At 37.9% G+C, this 21,569-nt stretch overlaps 1 protein-coding gene across 1 annotated transcript in view; it reads right to left on the bottom strand.

Moving 5' to 3' along the window:
* Positions 1-21,569, bottom strand: part of SLC15A2 (solute carrier family 15 member 2) — a 37,695-nt gene that overhangs the window by 6,806 nt on the left and 9,320 nt on the right. Inside the window, exons 5-19 of the mRNA XM_041773759.1 lie at positions 21,348-21,447; positions 19,461-19,551; positions 18,906-18,983; positions 11,225-11,307; positions 10,713-10,799; positions 10,457-10,546; positions 10,320-10,364; positions 9,159-9,191; positions 8,160-8,248; positions 6,842-6,923; positions 6,156-6,290; positions 4,811-4,975; positions 4,609-4,655; positions 2,966-3,076; positions 2,404-2,500 (exon numbers count right to left, since the gene is read on the bottom strand). Coding sequence (XP_041629693.1) covers positions 2,404-2,500; positions 2,966-3,076; positions 4,609-4,655; positions 4,811-4,975; positions 6,156-6,290; positions 6,842-6,923; positions 8,160-8,248; positions 9,159-9,191; positions 10,320-10,364; positions 10,457-10,546; positions 10,713-10,799; positions 11,225-11,307; positions 18,906-18,983; positions 19,461-19,551; positions 21,348-21,447 — 1,333 coding nt within the window. The remainder of the gene's footprint in view (positions 1-2,403; positions 2,501-2,965; positions 3,077-4,608; positions 4,656-4,810; positions 4,976-6,155; positions 6,291-6,841; positions 6,924-8,159; positions 8,249-9,158; positions 9,192-10,319; positions 10,365-10,456; positions 10,547-10,712; positions 10,800-11,224; positions 11,308-18,905; positions 18,984-19,460; positions 19,552-21,347; positions 21,448-21,569) is intronic.

Genomic DNA, 21,569 nt, shown 5'->3' on the forward strand with positions numbered 1-21,569 from the left:
ACAATAAACTTCTATTTTTAAGCCACCCCATCTGTGGCACCTTGTTATAGCAGCACTGGAAAACTACTACTGGATTGTTTCATCATCTGAACATTAATTAAGGTAATATACCATATCAATAGAATAAAGGACAAAAACCACATAATTATCTCAATAGACATACATAGAAAAAGCATTTAACAAAACTCAGCCCCTTTTCATGGTAAAAAACAAACAAACAAAAACCTCAACAAACTAGAAATAGAAGGGAACTTAGCCTACTAAATTATGTCTATGGGCATTAAGCAGGGGGCGTGATGTAACAAGCACTGGGTGTTATATGCAATTGATAAATAACTGAACTCTACATTGGAAACTAATGATATATTATGTTAATTAATTGAATTTAAATAAAATAAGATAAAAATAAATGATATCTATGAAAACCCCCAAACTAACATACCTAATGATAAAGGCTGCATGTAAGAAATAGTGAAAGGGACCATAAGGGAAAGGGGGAAACTGAGTGGCAAAAAATTAAAGAGGAAGATAAATCATGAGAGGCTCCTAACTCTGGGAAACAAACAAAGGGTTGCAGAATGGGAAGTGGGGTGTGGGGGGGAATAGGGTAACCGGGTGACAGGCATTAAGGAGAGTACATGATGACATGAGCACTGGGTGTTATACCATACATTGGCAAATTGAATTTAAATAAAATTTAAAAAAAGAAAAGGAAGAAGTAAAGCTATCTCTATACAGATGATATGGTCTTGTATACAGAAAGTCCCAAGGGGTCCACTAAAAAAACTATAAAACTAATACAAACTAAAAAAACAATAAATGAATTCAGTAAGTTTGCAAGATATAAGATCAACATACAAAAGCAATTGTTTCTCTATATACTTGCAATGAATAATCCAAAAATGAAATTAGACAAATGATTCCATTAACCATAGCATCATGAGGCACTTAGGTGGCTCATTTGGTTAAGTGTCCCACTCTCATTTTGGCTCAAGTCATGATCTCAGGGTTGTGAGATTCAGCCCCATGTCAGGCTCTGCACTGGACTGGGTGTGGAGCCTGTTTGAGATTCTCCCTCTTTCTCCCTCTGCCCCTCCCCACTCCTCTCTGTCTAAAACAAAAACAACAAAAAACCCCAATAGCATCATAAAGAATAAAATGCTTATGAATAAATTTTAACAAAGTAAATGTAAAATCTATACTCTAAAAACTACAAACATTATTGAAAAAAATTAAGTCTTAAAGAAGATCTAAATAAATGGGAAGAAATCTCATATTCACTGATCAGAAGACTTAATATTGTTAGGATAGCAATATTCATCAAAATCACCTACATATCTAATGCAATCTCTATCAAAATCCCAGCTGGTTTCTGCTTCTAAGCTGACTCAAAAATGGAAATATATGGGGCCCATAGTAGCCAAACCAATCTTGAAAATGAAGAATAAAGTCGAAGGTCCTATATTTCCTGATTTTGAAATTTTCTACAAAGAAACAACAATTAAGACAGTATGGTAGTAGCACAAGAACAGACATATAGATCAATGAAATAGAATAGAGTCTAGAAATAAGCCCTCACATTTATGGTCAACTGATTTTTGACAAGAGCACCAAGGCCATTTAATGGGAGAAAAACGGTCTTTTCAACAAAATGTGCTAGGATAACTGAATATTCACATACAAAAGAAAAAAGTTAACTCCCTAATTCATACCATATGCAAAAATTAACTCAAAATGAATTAAAGACCTAAAAATAGGTGCTAAAACTATAAAGATCTTAGAAGAAAACATAGGTATAAATCCTCGTGACTTTGGATTAGGCAACATTTTCTTAGATATGACATCAAAAGCACAAGCACCAAAGAAAAATAAACTGAATATCATAAAAATTAAAAATGTTTGTGCTTCAATGGACACCATCAAGAAAGTTAAAAAAAATAACCTACTGAATAGGAAAATATTTTTAAATCATATCTAAAAAATACAAAGAATTCTTATAACTCAATAATAAAGAATCCAAAACATGCTACATGTATACAGTAGAATATTATTTGGTAGTGCCAAGAAACAGAATATTTTTTGGTAGTACCAATATCAGTAGAAGCACTGATACATGCTACAATATGAATGAACCTTGAAAATATACCAAATGAAAGTATCCAGACACAAAAGGCCACATATTATATCATTCTATATTTCTATTTTATGCCTACTGCCAATGTTATATATTTTAATGTCCCTTCTAGAGACCTTAGTAGGCTTTCTAAAGTCATGATAGAACTTATCACTTTACACTAGAAATAAGTATGTGATTATAGGATAAATTCGGATGCAGATATAGATACATAGATATAAATATAGTTATATGGAAGGAGAGAGCAGGGGTGGCCATGAGCTACTTACATTAATAATAACAAACAGATATGCTGCACCAGACTCTAGTAGACCCATATTCAGTGAAAAGTCCTTATCTTCTGCTCTACAATGTACCACAGGGTATCTGGAACAGGACAATTTTAGTTAGAATAAACACCACAACCTAGAAAAACACTCCCATCTCCAGGGGGAAAGCTGATCTCATCTTTCTACTCAGGGTGAGTCAAGCAGCAAAACCAACATTTCTCTTTAAAGAGAAGTCTCTAGGAGTGAATTATTTTTATGCCAGGTTTTTCTGCCACTGATCTGAGTTCTTCATTACCTATTAGTATTTTTTTACACTTTAAATCTAAATAAAATAGGCACAAATCATCGTCTTTTGTGGATTTCAGGCCCTAAGTTTTCTTATTTAACTCATAAAAATTTTTCTCCTCCAAGTCTTATGAATTAGTAGAACAGTACAAAACAGTGAACCTGAGTATACTCAAAATTAGCTGAGATATACCTAATCCCCCTATCTATATGGAGAGAAAACATTTAAGAACAATTGTTGATAAAAATAAAATCTCCACCAGAGTAATGCTCTTACTCTCCACTTTGTACAGTTGTGTACGCAGACACACCATAGTCTTCACCAACACTGAGGGAGACATCTGTACCCAGGGAGATGTTGATCTCCTTATGTAAAGTATTAACAAACCTAAGGGTAGAGACATTATTACATATCAGACAAACCCTCACAAACAGGAACACCTATTTACCCCTAAATCCCCAGTAACTAGAATGGTTTTGGGCACGTAAAATGTATATGATATATATTGTTAAGTGGATGAATAAATGAATTTAAATGTAAGAAATAATCAGTAGTCTTAGTTATCCTTCACTTTATCTTTCCCGAGGTATTAGTTTTCCATCTGCCACACCCTCGCATCATCTCTAGCTAGGATGGACATTATCATGATCACCCATGGCTGGCAGTCTGTTTCCTCACTAATCCGGCTTAGGTGCATCCAATTTCTTTCCCTCTTATAATGGTGGGATTCATCAATGGAGACTCCACTAAGAAAAATAATTATGTATACAAATAAATAATATATACCAATATTTACCTAAAAATGATACTGTATCCTCTTATAAATGAAGTCTGATTTGACTTATATAAAACTTAGACTCCCAGTCCTCAGTAGGCTGAGTTATCATTTTGGAATCTGCAGACAATCCTGGACTCTTCTAGAATGATCTTTTTAGTCACCTGGACCTGTTTCCCTAAACTGTTTCCTCAGTATGGGTTTGAGTATTTTGATAGCTTTTGTACTAATCTCTCTTAAGATAAGAAGGGCAGTTTCCTCTAGAACCCCTAATGTTGATTCCTGAACTTTAGATAATCCTGCACTGATCTAGAAATTTCCTTTTATGCTTTCTGGAGGTTCCAATGGTTCCCATGGCTCTCCAACCCAGGGAAGTCCTATCCTCACTATTGCCTTACTTATTTTGAACTGTATACTTTTTCTAAAGCATATCCAAAAACAAATTATGATTGTTCTACCCTTCAGCAAAGTTCAGACATCTCATTAGAAGTTCTCCTCCAAAGTGCTAATCTCAACAGCAACCATGTGATCTTGGTGACCATAGGCATGTGTATCTATTTCATGCTAGGTTTCCTGCTACAGAGAACAAGTGACCTCTTGGGTGCTCCATCTCCATAACTTTCCTTGGCCATCTGACATGACTTTCAGCCTTATCTGGATTCGAAATCAAGTCTTTTGACTCCAAAGGTGTACCTTTACAACACCATGGTGCCTCTACAGGTTTATAATAAAACTATACTTTAAAAATACTGTAACAATAAGAGATATTCAACTAGCAACCATGAAGGGAGGATTATTTGGTCACTTCTAAATTTTTCTCTGGTGATCACAGAGAGGAAAGTACTCAATTATTTTCCTGAGAGAAAAATAAGGGGATAAAATTCAACAGAAAGGGATGTATGCATCAGAGCACAGAGGGCATATACGGATACAGGGTCATCTTTTTAATACCATATGGGAAAGCAAGCCTATCTGCCTCTCATTGTTCAGGAATATGCTTCTGACACCAATGCCCTTGATATTTAGGAGACAGAATCCCTGTACAAGACAAGTAGAATATAAAGCTGCTTTATCTGAAGCCCCACAGATCAGAAGAGACTAGTATTCAAAACAGAGTGGCCTTGGGTCTCCTTGACAACCAAACCTTACGGCTGTCATCCCACTGGTTGTTTTGTTTTCTTCATCCTTCACCTATAATGGAGGAAAGTAAAAATCAGTTACAGCTGATGACAAGGAACTTATAATCAGAAAATCTAATCATCAAGCATATCTTTGGTAAGGTATTGATGAGCTGATCAAAATATTCTCAGATAACAATTTGGAACCTAAGCTACTCTTTAACTTACCATCATGCTATAAATGTTTTTTCCATCTTCTCGAATGATCAGACTGTACCAGTTCTTCTCCTCCACAGAATGCTTAGTATAGACAGACATATTGTGATATTTTAGGTAGAAGTGGAAATCCTGGCTTCTTGTCTTTAGGTGGAGCTGGGCATAGTGTGGCATCTTCTGTAGAATGAAGAAATTGTCACATTCACTTTCTACCCTGTCACTATCTCATAGAATCCCAGGATGGGTAAGCTAACCAGATACTTTCAACTTTACCCTTTAACCTACTAATTCTATTTTTAGGAATATGTCATATGAGAGTAATCAGAGGCATGCATAAGGATTTATGAGTAAGGATGTTCATTATAGGATTACGCATATTAATAATAGAAACTTAAATACCTATAAGGAAATACTTCAATAAACCATGATATATCCATAAAATGGAATATCATTTATCCATTAAATCATGTTCTCAAATTATCTAATGTCTTATGCATAAGAAATATACTTATGACTCTATTAATGTTAAGAAAGAAATCAAAGTTCAACATAGCATGTAGAGTGTGACTGCTTTTTAGAAATTATTCATGTATACAAAAGTGCTAATTGATCATCTCTGGATGATGGAATTTTAAGTGGTTTTTATGTCTTTCTATATAGTCTCCAATTTTCAACAATAGATATATATTATTTTTATCATTAAAAAATAATATTTTAAAGTAAATATTTCAGGGGCGACTGGGTGGCACCTTCAGCTAAACATCTGACTCTTGGTTTTAGCTCAGGTTGTGAGATCGAGCCCCATTTCAGGGTCTGTACCTGGCAAGGAGTCTATATGAGATTCTCTCTCCCTCTCCCTCTGCCCCTCCCACTCATACACACTCTCTCTCTCTAAAATAAATAAATAAATAAATAAATAAATAAATAAATCTTTTAAAAATATAAATAAATAAATCTTTAAAAAATATAAATATTTCAGAATATGTATAGTAATCTGAAAATATGCAAGCCAAATCTTTTCAGAGCATGTGATATTAGGAGGCAGTTTGAAATAACAATACAAATTAAAACCTGAGACCTTACAATGTCCCTGACACTATGCTAAACTCTTTACATATAATAGTTATCCTTCCAACAGCTCATGGCATAAAAATTATTGCCATTTTACAGAGGCTGAAACTGAGGTTTAGAGATAAAATAAAATTTGTTCAGAGTCTTATAGCTAGGGAATGGTGGAACCAGGAATTGGACTGGAGACTGACCGTTTGACAAGGGTATACTTTTAACCACTATATTATGCTGTCATCTTGTTGCATAATCTGAATGTGTTTCTAATTTATTCAAGTTCATATCTCACCTGAAAGGATCTGATGGACTCTTCCAACAGAATATTGTTTTCATCTCCCAGTACTGTCAACTTTACTTCCTCATCTGCCAGATTCAAGGCTTGCAGGAAAATTTCTTTGGGACCAGGCTGCGGTGGCGTCATTTTCTTAGGATAGAGATGATGGCAGAATTACCAACAACTTGTCCCATACAATGAGAATATATATCTCAGTCCTATCTCTGACAGTCTAGTCCATCTGGTCAGGAGGACATAGTTTTCTCTCTCTGAAGGGCATTTGGCTTAGAAAACTCTGAAGGCAGTTTGGAGGGGGAAACACCAGCTCAGTGCAGCAAGCACGGATACTACATGACAAACTCCATGATTTTCGACTCAGTTGTGACCTCATACATCATTCCCCAATAATGGCAACTTGATCTACCAAATATTCAAAAACCTGTCTTCCCAAAGAGATGATAGCTTGGATTAGTGTTTGGGAATTCCTTGACAATATACTCTGAATCATTCAGGTGGGAGGTGGGCCTCATTTTACATTGCTGTTCAATCCCTTATCTACTTATTTACCACAGATAGTTATGACGCAACCTCTTCAAAAGAGGTACTGTTCTAGGTCCCAGGCAATCAAGATTGAACGAGTCAGAAGAGAGAACACAAGATATGGTCTTGCCCTCATGGAGCTTAAGATTTATTGAACTCACATTAATTTTTATCTCTACAGCCGCTGCAACTGCAAATGCCAGGCTTGCTAGGATCATACCAACAGCCATTTTCCTAAGCGATCTACAGAGGAAAGGGAGAGACAATTATGTCTAAACTTTAGACTCTAAAGGATAAAATCAAAACCCTCTAAGCCTACCATTAAAGACCTTTCCTGAGTTGGTCCTAGCTACTTTTCAAAGTATTTCCTAGAACTTCCTTTCATATTTCCTTTCTTCTTCTACTCATCAGGCTGAACATTTTCCTACCTCAACTTTTGTTTATGATGGTCTTTCTTTCCATTATGTCATCATACCAGAAAATAATAGTAATTCACCAGACTTTTTGGACACTTTACCATATGCCAGGTACTATACATTAGTTATTACCCCATTTTCTTCTCCTTCATAAGTCTTTCTTGACTCTGGCAGCAGGAAAGACTTTCTTCTTTCTTTATAATTCCCTAACATTTTAATTCCCTTCTTACTGCACTTGATATATTTCACATTGTGTAATAATTATCCTTGCATGTGTTCTATTTCCTTTACTAAACAGTGAACTCCTTCATGGCAATATTTGTGCTGTTGTATTTGCATGGCGTTGGTGCTAATCTCAGTAGTATCTGCTCAACTAATGAGTAAATGACAAAAGGTCATTTGAATATGCTAATATGGTCATAAAAATTGCTATTAAGTCAAGAATTAGAGGAGGCTTGAAACCCTCCTCTGTCAAGTTTTCAAAGCATAACATTTCTTTTTTTTTTTTTTTTTTAAGGTTTTACATTCTGGTTAGTTAAGATAATTTAATGTTAGTTTCAGGTGTACAATATAGTGATTCAACAGTTCCATACAACACCCAGTGCTTCTATTTAGAATGGGAGAAAAGCAGTAGAGACAACTCTATTTTCACTCTTACCAGGTATTTGCTTTGTTTTACATGGACAATAAAAGATTTAAGGGGATTAGTTGTCATCAAAGGCTTTAGACTTCTTTGAAGAAGCAACATTTCATGAACAAAGCAGCAAGTGGATTTAGGAGCCTATTCTCACATACTTTTGACTTTCCATGAAGCTTAGATTTACCCCTTCAGCATCACACAGTTAAATCTGTAGTAATGGCTTGGACTCTCCATAATGAGAATTAGTTACATTCAATTCCCATTCTCTAGTACCAATAAGCATTTAATTAACTTGGATACATTGAAGCAGAAACATGAGAAGGCAAAACAAATCAACAAAGTAGAAAAGTACTGACATTGAATCTTATCAAGCTGAGCAAATATTAAGTCAATCTGAGCCACAAAAGCATAGTGAGCACTTACGAGAAGCTAATTCCACATTTGGAAACCAGACGATAAATGACAAGGTCAAACAATGGGATGAAGATAAGAACCAGAAGAGGATTTAGTACCTGTAATACCACGGTAAAAAGGATTAGTTATAAGTGTTTTTCTATCTTGAGTGTAAGCATGTGCTCTCATTTGCTTATGTACACTCTCTCTAACATTTCAAACATACTTTCATCATACTAAGTACAGAATGATTCCACATCTCTCAGTCCCTTTACACCCAGGACTCTAATTTCCCCTGCATAGTACCTCAGCCTCTAAATATCCTACAGAACTGGGGCGCCTGGGTGGCTCGGTGGTTGAGCGTGTCTGCCTTTGGCTCAGGTCATGATCCCTGGGTCCTGGGATCAAATCTCACAACAAGCTCCTCATAGGGAGTCTACTTCTCCCTCTGTCTAAGTCTCTGCCTCTCTTTCCTGTCTCTCATGAATAAATTCAATCAATCAATCAATCAATATCCCACAGAACCAATTTCATTCTCAATTGTTTTTTCTGGCAATCAGTTAGTAGTACATCCCTCCTACTTTCACTTCTCTTGTTCCCCAGCCCAAGGGAAAACGTCATGGAGAAAAGGAGAGAAGGAAGAATTGGTGATTAAACAAGAGTTAAAAAAAGAACTGGCAGTCACCAATAAACCGAGATTCTGACTTCATTACTCATACAACAAAGCTTTACACTTTGTTAGACAATATTTCCAAGATCCTACCTTAACATGGAAAAAAAATCCAATGCTTATACTTTTCCTGTAAGCTCAAAAGTCACTCTCCTTGGAGTTGGGCAGGAGCTGCTTACTTAAAAGAGGATGTGAAAGAGAAGTGTGGGGCTGAAGGAGAATATCTTCATCCCTGTCCTTAACCCTTCTCAACATACAAGGAAACAAACACCCAATTATGGTTGGTAATCCTAATACTTCAGATAGACGTATAGATGAGGAAAGCCATATATCCCCATGAGTATGGAGAAATCTCCTACCTGCATCTGGTCCGGCTGGAGCACAAAAAAGCCCTGAAACATTATAATGAATTACAATTATATGGTGGCTAAAGACAAGTAAAGCTTAGATCAAAAATACTGCTAGTTACCTGCGATGAGTGTGGAGCCTGCTTGAGTTTCTCTCTGTCCTTCTCCCTCTGCCCCTTCCCATCATTTGTGCTATCTCTGTCTTAAAAAAAATTGCTCTTTGGCAGTTGAGACAGAAAAGATAAAATCTACCAGGTCTTTGGTTCAGGGCCACATTGTGCTTTTAAGGGTATTTGGGGAAACAGACTGGGAATGGCTTCAGGCTCTATTTGCTAAAGGCAGGGAGGCCTAAGAGAGAATACTCTTTTTCTTGAGAGAGAATAGAGTCAGTGTGTTTTGTCACTGCAGTTGTAGGTGGTAATGTGTGATACCAGAAATGGTTAAGATGAAAACTTCCACCAATACATCGTGTTTCCAAAGTTGTTCTCCGGGGGTCAACAAGAGAACAACCATAGTAAATTCTGGACAACAAGAGAAAGGGAAAAAGTAAACTTGTATTTGGCAGACTCCAAATAGACTGGTTGATAAAATAATGGCATCATTCTACCCTGCCTTCTTCGCAACTAAGATGGTAGAAAAACAATATAATAATCTAAACAGTACAATTGAAAGCAGAGATGAAACTCGGAATTTGCCAAAGAATGGAGATTAGAAAAACAGAAAATACTGTTTACAACTTTCCCATTCCTTATCCATGTACAAAATACTGCCCTTCCAGGTCCTCTACATGATCCCTGCCTGAAAATGGGGCTAAATGTGTAGTAGATCCAAAATCAAGCCTGTGCCTGCTGTGCCCCAGGAAGGCTTGGATGAGAGCAAACATCTCTATGCCAAGCCTGTATCACTTCATTTACTATCTTCTCAGTACTTCCTTGTATACATTTAAACCTTTCCATCCTTATAGTCCTGGTTTCTCAAGATAAGATTCTATTTTTTATTTCTAGAGTAGCTTTTTAAATTTTGCCTACTCAGTACCTTGATGTTAAAGGCACCTTTCTTCTGATCTTAAGTCAGTTTTCAGGCAAAAACACAAAGAAATAATTTTTCCTTTAAAAAAAGGAAATTTATTTATTATGAAGAAATAATAAATTTCTCTAGGAAATCTTTTCTCACCAAATTCCCATTCATCCTGGTGGCTTGCAACGTCCATCGTGAGCCCTAGAGCAGACAAATGTTATTATTAGAAATCTTTTTCCTGTGAGGGAAAAAGGGCTGAAAGAAGGGGTAGTTTTCAAAAGAACTACTTTTACCTGCTGATCCAGAAGAGCCCAGAACATAGGCAATGGGATATAAAGGAATAGTACCCTGGTCAGTGCCTTCACATCCATAATGAGCTGCTTCTGCAAAAAAGAAGGAACAGGCTAAATTGCTAGACTTGGTTTTCTTGCTAAGAGTAGAAATGTGCTAGAACAGTAAGAGAAGAGATCAAATGAAGCAAAAGGGAATCAGTTTGGACTTAGGAAAATCTCCATGGAACCATAAGATATCTCTGCAGTTCCAACTTACAGGGTATTTCTCAGCTGCCCAGTCCAGCCAGTGTTGTCGCTTTGGAATATCCCCAGAGCGGTTGTTGAAACGGTTGGAAATAGCAAACTATGGTAGAGAGAGGAGAGACAAATGAAACCACCCCTGCCTTTTCCAATTCATTATCCCTTCCCTCAGACACACATACTTTAAGTAACTTACTCCAACTCTTTGATTTCATCAGACGTTGAATTTCAGAATATTTCAGATATAATTTTATCTATTCTTATGTCCTTTTGGCAACATATATAACACATACACATTAATAGAAGGCATTTGCCAATTTAAAAAAAACGGTTACATTATTATTATTATTTACTTAATGGCTGAGTAGAGGCACAGAGGAAGATGGATTAATCTCAGTTTGGCAAAAGGTACAGAGGTAGAACAGAGGTCTTTGGGAAAAATGAATACCTATTTTTGAAGGCCTTTATGCTCAGCATAGCATCTCTTTCCCATTGATTGAAAAAGGCAGGTAAACAATTTAGACTTACCCAGATACATTTGACAACTTGAGTCACTATGTTTCCTTCAGGAGGTGGTTTTCTGTATATTTTGCTTCCCATTGTAAACACAACTGCAGTTGATACACAAAAAAGGTTCTTAGCTTCTCGTTTAACATATTCGGTATGTCAGTGCTAAGTAAAGGCTGCCAAAGTGTAGGAGTGGCCGGCAAATCTTTTCATGGGAGGGGACTGATTAAATTTCCTGACTTTGGAATTACACAAATTATGGAAGCCAAGAGAAGAATAAAATGGTCAGTTCTTTTTTTAAAAAAGATTTATTTATTCATGAGAGACACACCGAGAGAGAGAGGCAGAGACACAAGCAGAGGGAGAAGCAGGCTTCATGCAGGGAGCCCAACGTGGGACTCGATCCTGGGTCTCCAGGATCACGCCCTGAGCTGAAGGCAGACACTCAACTGCTGAGCCACCCAGGCGTCCCTAAAATGGTCAGTTCTTTTTTTTTTTTTTTTTTTTTAAGATTTTATTTATTTATTCATGAGAGACACAGAGAGAAAGAGAGGCAAAGACACAGGCAGAGGGAGAAGCAGGCTCCTCGTGGGGAGCCCGATGCGGGACTCGATCCCAGGTCCCCAGGGTCATGCCCTGGGCTGAGGGTGGCGCTAAACCGCTGAGCCACCTGGGCTGCCCTAAAATGGTCACTTCTTAAGGGAAGTAATCTGTTGAGATTTTGTTGTATCACAGAAATAGAAATCATCTCTGAAATCTGTCTTCTCTAACTCTACATCTGATATTTTATCAACTTTTCATTGAGATTCTTTCATCAATTCCTGTCTGCTCTTCCTTTGCATGACTACTGCCACAACTCTTGTGTAGGACCTCACAACCTCTGCCCTGGATTATTAAAATGGCTAGGGCAGCCTGGGTGGCTCAGCGGTTTAGCACCGCCTTCAGCCCAGGATGTGATCCTGGAGACCCAGGATCGAGTCCCACACGGGGCCCCCTGCATGGAGCCTGCTTCTCCCTCTGCCTGTGTCTCTGCCTTTCTCTCTCTCTCTCATGAATAAATAAATAAAACCTTTAAAAGAAAAATGGCTACGGACTAGTTTCTCAGTCCCTGGTTTCTTCCTTCTCTTATCTGATGCCAAATTAAATCCTTCTTTCCAGGACCTACCTAAAAAGCCCAAACTCCTGGCATGAAAGCCCTTCCCAACTTCATTATTATCCTGATGGTTATTATTATCACTAACCATCTTTAAAGTTTATTATTATATGTAAAATGTTAAGCATTTTACATACATTAACTGATTTAACCTGAAAAAAGAAATATGTACTACTCTCTCCATTGTACTGAAGAAATTGAAGATAAAAGAAATTAGGTAATTTGTACAAATTACATAGCAAGAAAATGCCAGAAATTGCATTTTTGACCTGAGGCCTGCCTGACTCAAAAATTTATGCTCTTAATCACCATAAAGCGCTTTTTTGCAACGGGTTTGCTGCCAGAACACAGGTGTCGTGAAAACCACCACTAAACCTAAACCAAAATGGGAAAGGAGAAGACTCACATCAACATCGTCGTCATTGGACACGTAGATTCGGGCAAGTCTACCACTACTGGCCATCTGATCTACAAATGTGGTGGGATCGACAAAAGAACTATCGAGAAATTTGAGAAGGAGGCTGCTGAGATGGGAAAAGGCTCCTTCAAGTATGCCTGGGTCTTGGATAAACTGAAAGCTGAACGTGAACGTGGTATCACCATTGATATCTCCCTGTGGAAATTCGAGACCAGCAAGTATTATGTGACCATCATTGATGCCCCAGAACACAGAGACTTTATCAAAAACATGATTACAGGCACATCTCAGGCTGACTGTGCTGTCCTGATTGTTGCTGCTGGTGTTGGTGAATTTGAAGCAGGTATCTCCAAGAATGGGCAGACCCGTGAGCATGCCCTTCTGGCTTACACACTGGGTGTAAAACAACTAATTGTTGGTGTTAACAAAATGGATTCCACTGAACCACTGTACAGCCAGAAGAGATACGAGGAAATCGTTAAGGAAGTCAGCACCTACATTAAGAAAATTGGCTACAACCCCGACACAGTAGCATTTGTGCCAATTTCTGGTTGGAATGGTGACAACATGCTGGAGCCAAGTGCTAACATGCCTTCGTTCAAGGGATGGAAAGTCACCCGTAAAGATGGGAATGCCAGCGTAACCACACTGCTTGAAGCCCTGGATTGCATTCTGCCACCAACTCGTCCAACTGATAAGCCCTTGCGTCTGCCTCTCCAAGACGTCTACAAAATTGGTGGTATTGGTACTGTCCCAGTGGGTCGAGTGGAGACTGGTGTTCTTAAGCCTGGTATGGTGGTCACCTTTGCTCCAGTCAATGTTACAACTGAAGTAAAGTCTGTTGAAATGCACCATGAAGCTTTGAGTGAGGCTCTTCCTGGGGACAATGTGGGCTTCAATGTCAAGAACGTATCTGTCAAAGATGTTCGTTGTGGCAACGTGGCTGGTGACAGCAAAAATGACCCACCAATGGAAGCAGCTGGCTTCACAGCTCAGGTGATTATCCTGAACCATCCAGGCTGAATCAGTGCTGGATATGCACCTGTGCTGGATTGTCACACAGCTCACATTGCTTGCAAGTTTGCTGAGCTGAAGGAAAAGATAGATCATCGTTCTGGAAAGAAGCTGGAAGATGGTCCCAAGTTCTTGAAATCTGGGGATGCTGCCATTGTTGATATGGTTCCTGGCAAACCTATGTGTGTTGAGAGCTTCTCTGACTATCCTCCTCTGGGTCGTTTTGCTGTTCGTGACATGAGACAGACGGTTGCTGTGGGTGTCATCAAAGCAGTGGACAAGAAGGCAGCTGGAGCTGGCAAAGTCACCAAGTCTGCCCAGAAAGCTCAGAAGGCTAAATGAATATTATCCCCAATACCTGCCACCCCAGTCTTAATCAGTGGTGGAAGAACCGTCTCAGAACTGTTTGTGTCAATTGGCCATTTAAGTTTAATAGTAAAAGACTGGTTAATGATAACAATGCATCGTAAAACCTTCAGAAGGAAAGGAGAATGTTTTGTGGACCATTTTTTTTTTTTGTGCGTGTGTGGCAGTTTTAAGTTATTAGTTTTTAAAATCAGTACTTTTTAATGGAAACAACTTGACCAAAAATCTGTCACAGAATTTTGAGACCCATTAAAACAAAAGTTTAATGAGAAAAAAAAATCACTAAAGCATCTCATCCACTCATTCTTGCACTATACACTGTGCTAGGCACTCCTGGTACTAAAGATAAAAAAGATATGGCCTCTGTAGAGCTCACCTCAATCTACGATTTCCCACATTATGCTTCATTATTTTCTCTTAAGTACTCTACATTCTAACCACTATTCATCATTCCTACAAAAAAATTCTCTTCCGTACTATTGTACTTGAGCTTATTCTCTTTTCCTTACCCCATGTTCTTTTTTTTTTCTTAAGACTGTATTTATTTATTCATGAGAGACATAGAGAGAGAGGCAGAGACATAGGCAGAGGGAGAAGCAGGCTCCTTGCAGGGAGGCAGATGCTCAACTGCTGAGCCACCCAGGCATCCCTACCCCATATTCTTTAACCACATCTCCACAGATAATTATAAGCTAATTTTATTTTCTCATTTTTCTTTCTTTTTTCCAAATGACCAGAAATTAGACGATATTATTTTTATAATTATTAAATAGTAAATATATTTTTTCAAGTTTATTAACTAAAATCAGCAGGAAGACTCTATCTTGGTACCATCCCAGATGTACTTTCCTCCTTAATAGATTTCTCAACTCCAGCAACATGTCCCTCTAGTAGATCTTCTACCAAGATGTCTTTGTCAGTGACCAGTAGCACTTTCCAGTATCTTTATGCACCAGAATGCCTGAATCCCCTTACTTTTCCTTACTTTAACTTTCTAAATTCTCTATTCCTCTCATATTCACTTGACCACTTTTTTTTTTAAATCATTCTCTCGGTTTCTCCAAAGCTTCTTCAAATATTACCCTTTATCTACCACAGCCTTCTTATTGCTGACAGAAAAAAAAAGTGGTTAAAAGAAAGGATGCTAATCCTGGGAGACAAGTGGTCAGATAAAGAGGTATCTAGACAAGAGGAAGATTCTGGAGGGGAAAAAAGATTGCTCCTGAAACTAAGAATGATCCTAAAAAGAGGCTAAAAATTTCAATAGTGTAGGGGACAGTGGGGTAACAAAAGGAAGGCCAGGTGATAAACTGGATAAGACCACATTTGAACATCAAGGCCACTTAACTAAAGAAGAGTAGGAACTTTAAGTTTCTCTTCTAGTTCTTCCTTGCTGTAGAGGATATTGCCTCATTGCTTCCCACTTCACAAAGAAAACAGAAGCCATCAAATGGAAATTATCTTAACTTCCTGCCACCGAACCTATTAATTCCTGTATCCCCACACCTATCCTCTCCTCCCTCCAGTTAGTTGAAGGTGATGTTCTGATGTTCCTCATCATTACAAAGGTAATCCTGCCCTGTGTGCTTTCGTACTAATTATATTATCTTTTCCTTACATCTTTAATGTCTTTATCTACTAGAGTCTCCCTAATAATAATCAAGCATGCCTGACATCCTCTCTTGACTCCATGTCACATTCAGTTATATATACTATTTTCCCTTTCTCACCTCTTATTCACTTCCCACTCTAAACAGTTTTGGATCTTCACCAATCTACCATAACTGACGTTCAACAATACCTTCTTGTTGCTCTATTCAATGGGCATTTTTCTCTCTGATCTCACTTGCCCATTCAGTAACATTTGTTACTCTGAACAATTCCCTTAAAACTGCTACCACTTTGGCCACTCCTTCTTAGTTTCGTTTGTTGGCTTTTCCTCTTTGCCTATCTTTCTTTTTTTTAAAGTAGTCTCCATGCCCCGTGTGGAGCCCAATTTGGGGCTTGAACTCACAACCCTGAGATCAAGAGCTGGATGTTTAACTGACTCAGCCACCTAGGTGCCCTACTCTTTACCTATCTTTTAATGCTGGTATTCCTCAGAGTTCTATCCTAGCCCTCTTTTTACTTTAATCTTATTATCTTTTAGTTATTTTATCTATTTTTTTTCTTTTGTACATTTTTATTGGAGTTCGATTTGCCAACATATAGTATTATACCCAGTGCTCATCTCGTCAAGTGCCCCCCACTCAGTGCCCATCACCCTTTCATCTATTTTCATGGCTTAATTGCTATCCATACACTAATAGCTCTAGATCTTTACCTGTAGTCCAAATATTTCTTCTGAGCTCTAAAACTGTATTTCCAGATAACTGATAACTCCAATTAGATGTTTCAAGGACATCTAATACGTAACATGTCCAAAACTAAATTCATTAGTATGATGATCCCACTACCACCTAGTTGTTTAAGTCAGAAACCTATATTCAATGTTGACTTATTTTCTCCATCACTTTATCCAATCATATCAAGTTTTGTCAATTCTACCAGGGCTGATACTAGTCTGAGCTGAGTGAATCACTTACCCTGAGCACAAAATCTTAAAGAATGCCAAAAATTCAGTAATCAAGATAAATAATATCCTTGCCTCACCTTTAACCAATTCTTTTTCCACATTACAGTCAGGGACTATGATCTAACAATCACTTCTTTATTCAGAATCCTTGTGTAGCTTCCTACTATTCTCAAGATAAAGTTCTAATTCCTTAATGATTTAAAAGGCTCTTCATTATCTTCATTTCTGTTAAGTTTTTCCTTTTTATCTTTTTCATTTATACCTGGGGCAGTCTGAATTCCTTTAAGGCCTTCAGATATGTCACAATTATGTCTCACCTCCTTGTCCTACAGATATCCTGACTTCTTTGATTAATTGCTGCTAATCCTAACCTTAGATACCATTTCTTTAGGCAAACTTTTTCTGATCTTTTTTTTTTAAAGATTTTGTTTATTTATTCATAGAGACACAGAGAGAGAGAGAGAGAAAGAGAGAGAGAGAGAGGCAGAGACACAGGCAGAGGGAAAAGCAGACTCCATGCAGGGAGCCTGATGTGGGACTCAATGCTGGGTCTCCAGGATCACACCCCAGGCTGCAGGCGGCGCTAAACCGCTGCACCACCAGGGCTGCCCCTGATCTTCATTCAGAGATTTAGTCAGACATCCCTTCCATGTGATCCCATAGCTTTCTCTATACTTCCTCAGTTGTGACTTTGACTATATTGTAAATTTCTACTATGTCTGTCTCCTTTTTACCTGCTGAACTATGTTAGTTTTTTCAAAGCATAAGCTCTGTGGCTCTCTTCACCAGTATGACTCCAATAGATAGCAAAGGATCTGACACATAAAAGTTCATTAAATAAGTGTGTGTTGAATCAGTGAATGAAAAAATAAATTAAATTATAATGAAAGGCCAGAGAATTGAGTTATTTATTGGTACCCAGGAAACTGAACTGCTGAGTACGGACAGCAAACAGTACTTATTTAACATTTCATAATTTATAAAACATTTCACTTTATTCTTTTGATCTTCATAATTACTCCAATATGTTAATATTACTATTATGCCATGATCCAGAGGAGACATAGCACTAATAAGTGGAAAACCTGGACAATATTTGGGAAAATGTTTGGCTTTAACAGAAGAAGGAAGCAAGGAATGTATTATCACAGCTCTCCTGGAATAACACATAAACTAACTTGAAATTGGAATTAGAATCTGACTATTACTATTAACCACCCCCTGGTAGAAAATAATCAGGACTGAACATTGAGTTTCTGCATTCTTTCTTCCTCTATTGAGCTCTTTATGTGCTTGGACTGGATATCTTCAGGGGTGGGGGGTGTATCACTCAAAGGTTCAGAGTGAGAACAGGTTTCCAGGTCAATGATTAGGAACAATCACGTCCAAGATTCCCTTTAGACTGTGTAAACTAAGAAACTCTTCCATTACTGAGTTGTCAGTGGTAAAGAGAATGCACTTGATCTAAGCTGCACCAGTTTCCACCTACTTATCCAATCCACTTTATTCTCTTTGATCAAGAGAAAACTCCTTGCCAGGAGAGCAGAAACAGCTAAACCTAGAAGCTACTTTAGAAGAATTTAAAATGCCTTTTAATTACCAGATAAATAAGCTAGTTTGAGAGAAAGGATTCATTACCTTCCTTGCTTCCTTACATATAGTAGTGTAGAGCAGTGGATCTAAGCCTTGAATACACATTAAAATCATCTAGATATTTAAAAAATTATAGATACCTAGTCCCCAATGTGCAGAGATACTGACTTAACTGCTCCCATATGGGGGACAGAGATCAGTCTTTTTAAAAACATCTCCAGGAAATTCCTAGTTATATAACCTTGGGTATCTTTTTCTTTTCTCTTTTCTTTTTTTTTCCATCCCTTCCCTTCCTTTTTCTTTTCTTTTCTCTTCTCTTCCCCTTCCTTCCTTCCTTCCTTCTTTCCTTCCTTCCTTCCTTCCTTGCTTCCTTCCTTCCTTTTCTTTCCTTTATTCCCCACTTCCTAAAGTTTCTGACTTCATTCAGTTAATTTATCTCCAATATCTAGAGAAAGTTCCTACAATAATATTTACCTAATAGGTGTGAGGATTGAATAAAATGGTTTGTGTAAAGTGCTTACATGGTATTTCTGATGTAGCAGGCATCAGTGGTTATTGATTTTCCCTGTCCCAGTGCACTTACCAAGAGCTATCACCATAAGTAATCCTGGAACGCCAAAAGCCAATGCATAGCAGTCTTCCCCAAAACACTGCACATCTCCTAAAAAACAAAACAAAACAAAACAAAACAAACAAAAAATTACTCTGAATCTTGAGTCTTTGATTTTCTATTCTACAAGCTCAGGTTTGTGAGGTCGTAGGCAGAGCCATCCTCTTTCTTCTCATCTCCTAATCCATAATCCTTCTTTTGAGCCAGACAAATCAAGATTAAAAAAAAAATTCCCGGGGATCCCTGGGTGGCTCAGCGGTTTAGTGCCTGCCTTTGGCCCAGGGCGTGATCCTAGAGTCCTGGGATCGAGTTCTGCATCGGGTTCCCGGCATGGAGCCTGCTTCTCCCTCCTACTGTGTCTCTGCCTCTCTATGTCTATCATAAATAAATAAATAAATCCTTTTAAAAAAATCTCCTCAGATTTTTAAGCCCTTGTAAAAGGAGAAGATAGACATCAGGAAGCCCTGAAAAGATTTTTGACTGGCTAGAGGAAAACCTTATACAAGGTCCCTCAGAAAAGATCCTAACCTCTCAGCATGGGTGTGATAAATGTAGAAATCAAGCTCCCTGCATTGATGGAGAGGTAGAAGACTGAGAAGTATCTAGTCCGTTCCTCTGCCTGAAAAAAAACAGGACAAATCATCAGCGCAATGTGTCTTCTAGCTTCATATCCACCCCATATTCAGACTAAGCTGGAGGTACATACACAGAAACAGATTCAGATATTGTCTCCATGATATCTGAAAATCATATTTGATATTTTAACACATAACTCAAACATTTACTCATCTTTCAAACCCCCATACCAGCATTTTAACACTCAATACCCCTCCTAGGCAAAAATGATCGTCCTATACACTAAGCCACTTGTGTCTTATACATGTCTATTCTAATATTGATTCTTTGCATTAAATGTCTGTTTCCTTCAGTAGGCTGAGAGTTCCTTTAAAGCAGAAATCATATCTTACTCATTTCTGTAATCCCTACTACCTAGCATAGCACCTGACATATATTACAGACTCAACATATTTTTAGATTGAATTAGTTAAGTGAATGATTAACGGAGTTAAGTAATAGATGTGGAATGTGTGGTAGGAATTGCACTAGAACACAGGACAGTGGATTAAGTTGTTGATTAAGCAAGGTAGTTCCCCTAGAGCTTATGGGAAGTCTGCCAGAGAATATGAAAGGAAATCTGTGGGCTTAGAAATGGTTAGTGGAAACTTGGAGGTGGATTTGTCTTATTACTGAATTGCCTTTGTGCAGCAGTTACCAAATGAAGCAACTTTAAAATAAAGTTGCTGATGCTTTATTCATTATGCCTCATTCTGGCACCACCGGGCTTTTCCTGACACAATAGCATAATCTGTCCTTCCCTAATGTAGTATTCATAGTGTGTTTGCTTCCTCTTCTGGTCCCCTTTTAAACCTATTCCACTCACCTATTTGTACAGTTCATTGTGCATAGAATCCCAAAGGCTGCCAAAGGTCGGTATTTCTCCAGTCAGCAAGCAATTATGATCTATGATACCCCGGACAGATAAATAATATAAAATAATAGCTCAAATGGTCTGAAGGGTAGGAGAAACACAAGAAGCAGGACACAGAGAAAGAACAGAGAGAGAAAAACCAGAAACATGAGACATAGCTATAGATGAGGGAATAATACATGAAGACAGGCAAAAAAGAAACTGAGGGCTAAGAGAGGAAGCCAGAAATGTTGCCTATTTAAGAATAGACTATTTGCCTTGCTTACTTCCGACAGCTTCCTCATTTGGGCCCATTTTTAGCTTATTCATATTGGTCCCCCCACCCACCCAACTAATAGTGGAAAATATTTAGGAAAGAGGGAATGATCATCCAGACAAGTTCATCTATAAAATCTCATTCTGTTTTATTCTGAATGATCATTTTCCCTTTTCACGGCATCTCAGCCAGAGATGCTTACGTGATCCTATCTACACTGCTCATCACCCCCATTCCCGAAGCGCCTACTAAGTTTCTTTTAAAATACCTGAAGTGAGAGTAAACTCACTACTCTAAACTCTATTTGAAATTTTCTTTCCATTGAGGAAAACACTTCTTATAGCTTTCATCCACTAGTTCTGGTTTAATTACTGACATCCTTCCAATATCTATAGATAGCTATAATATTTTCTTTAATTCTTATCTTATCCAGGCTGAATTCCTAATTCCTTCAACCTTTCTTCATAAGATGTGTTTCAGTCCATTCAGCACCCTGGTCACTTTCCTTTGAACACGTTCCAATGTTTCTCTCTATTAATGACCAGTACCCACCACTGAACAGAACTCCTGACCTGTGACTTACTTTAATCTTGGCAAATAGCTACCTGCCAGGTACATCTTTAATGCCTGCTCTACATTCTTGAAATCACAGAAATAACAGGATTCTTACATGTTTTTCTTCAAACTGGTCTCCACCAAAAGCTGCCACGCAGGGCTTGATACCTCCTGTTCCCAAAGCTATTAGACTCAGGCCAACCAATGATAGGACTCTGAAATGGAGAGGCAAGGATACTAACCATATTGATACTAAACACAACTGCAGAAATTGAATATAGAGATAAAAGAGAAAAAAAGTTATAAAGGGCAAAGACCCCCTTCACATTTCTTCACA

Source organism: Vulpes lagopus, chromosome 1 (genome assembly GCF_018345385.1).
Source record: "Vulpes lagopus strain Blue_001 chromosome 1, ASM1834538v1, whole genome shotgun sequence".
NCBI classification, from domain to species: domain Eukaryota; kingdom Metazoa; phylum Chordata; class Mammalia; order Carnivora; family Canidae; genus Vulpes; species Vulpes lagopus.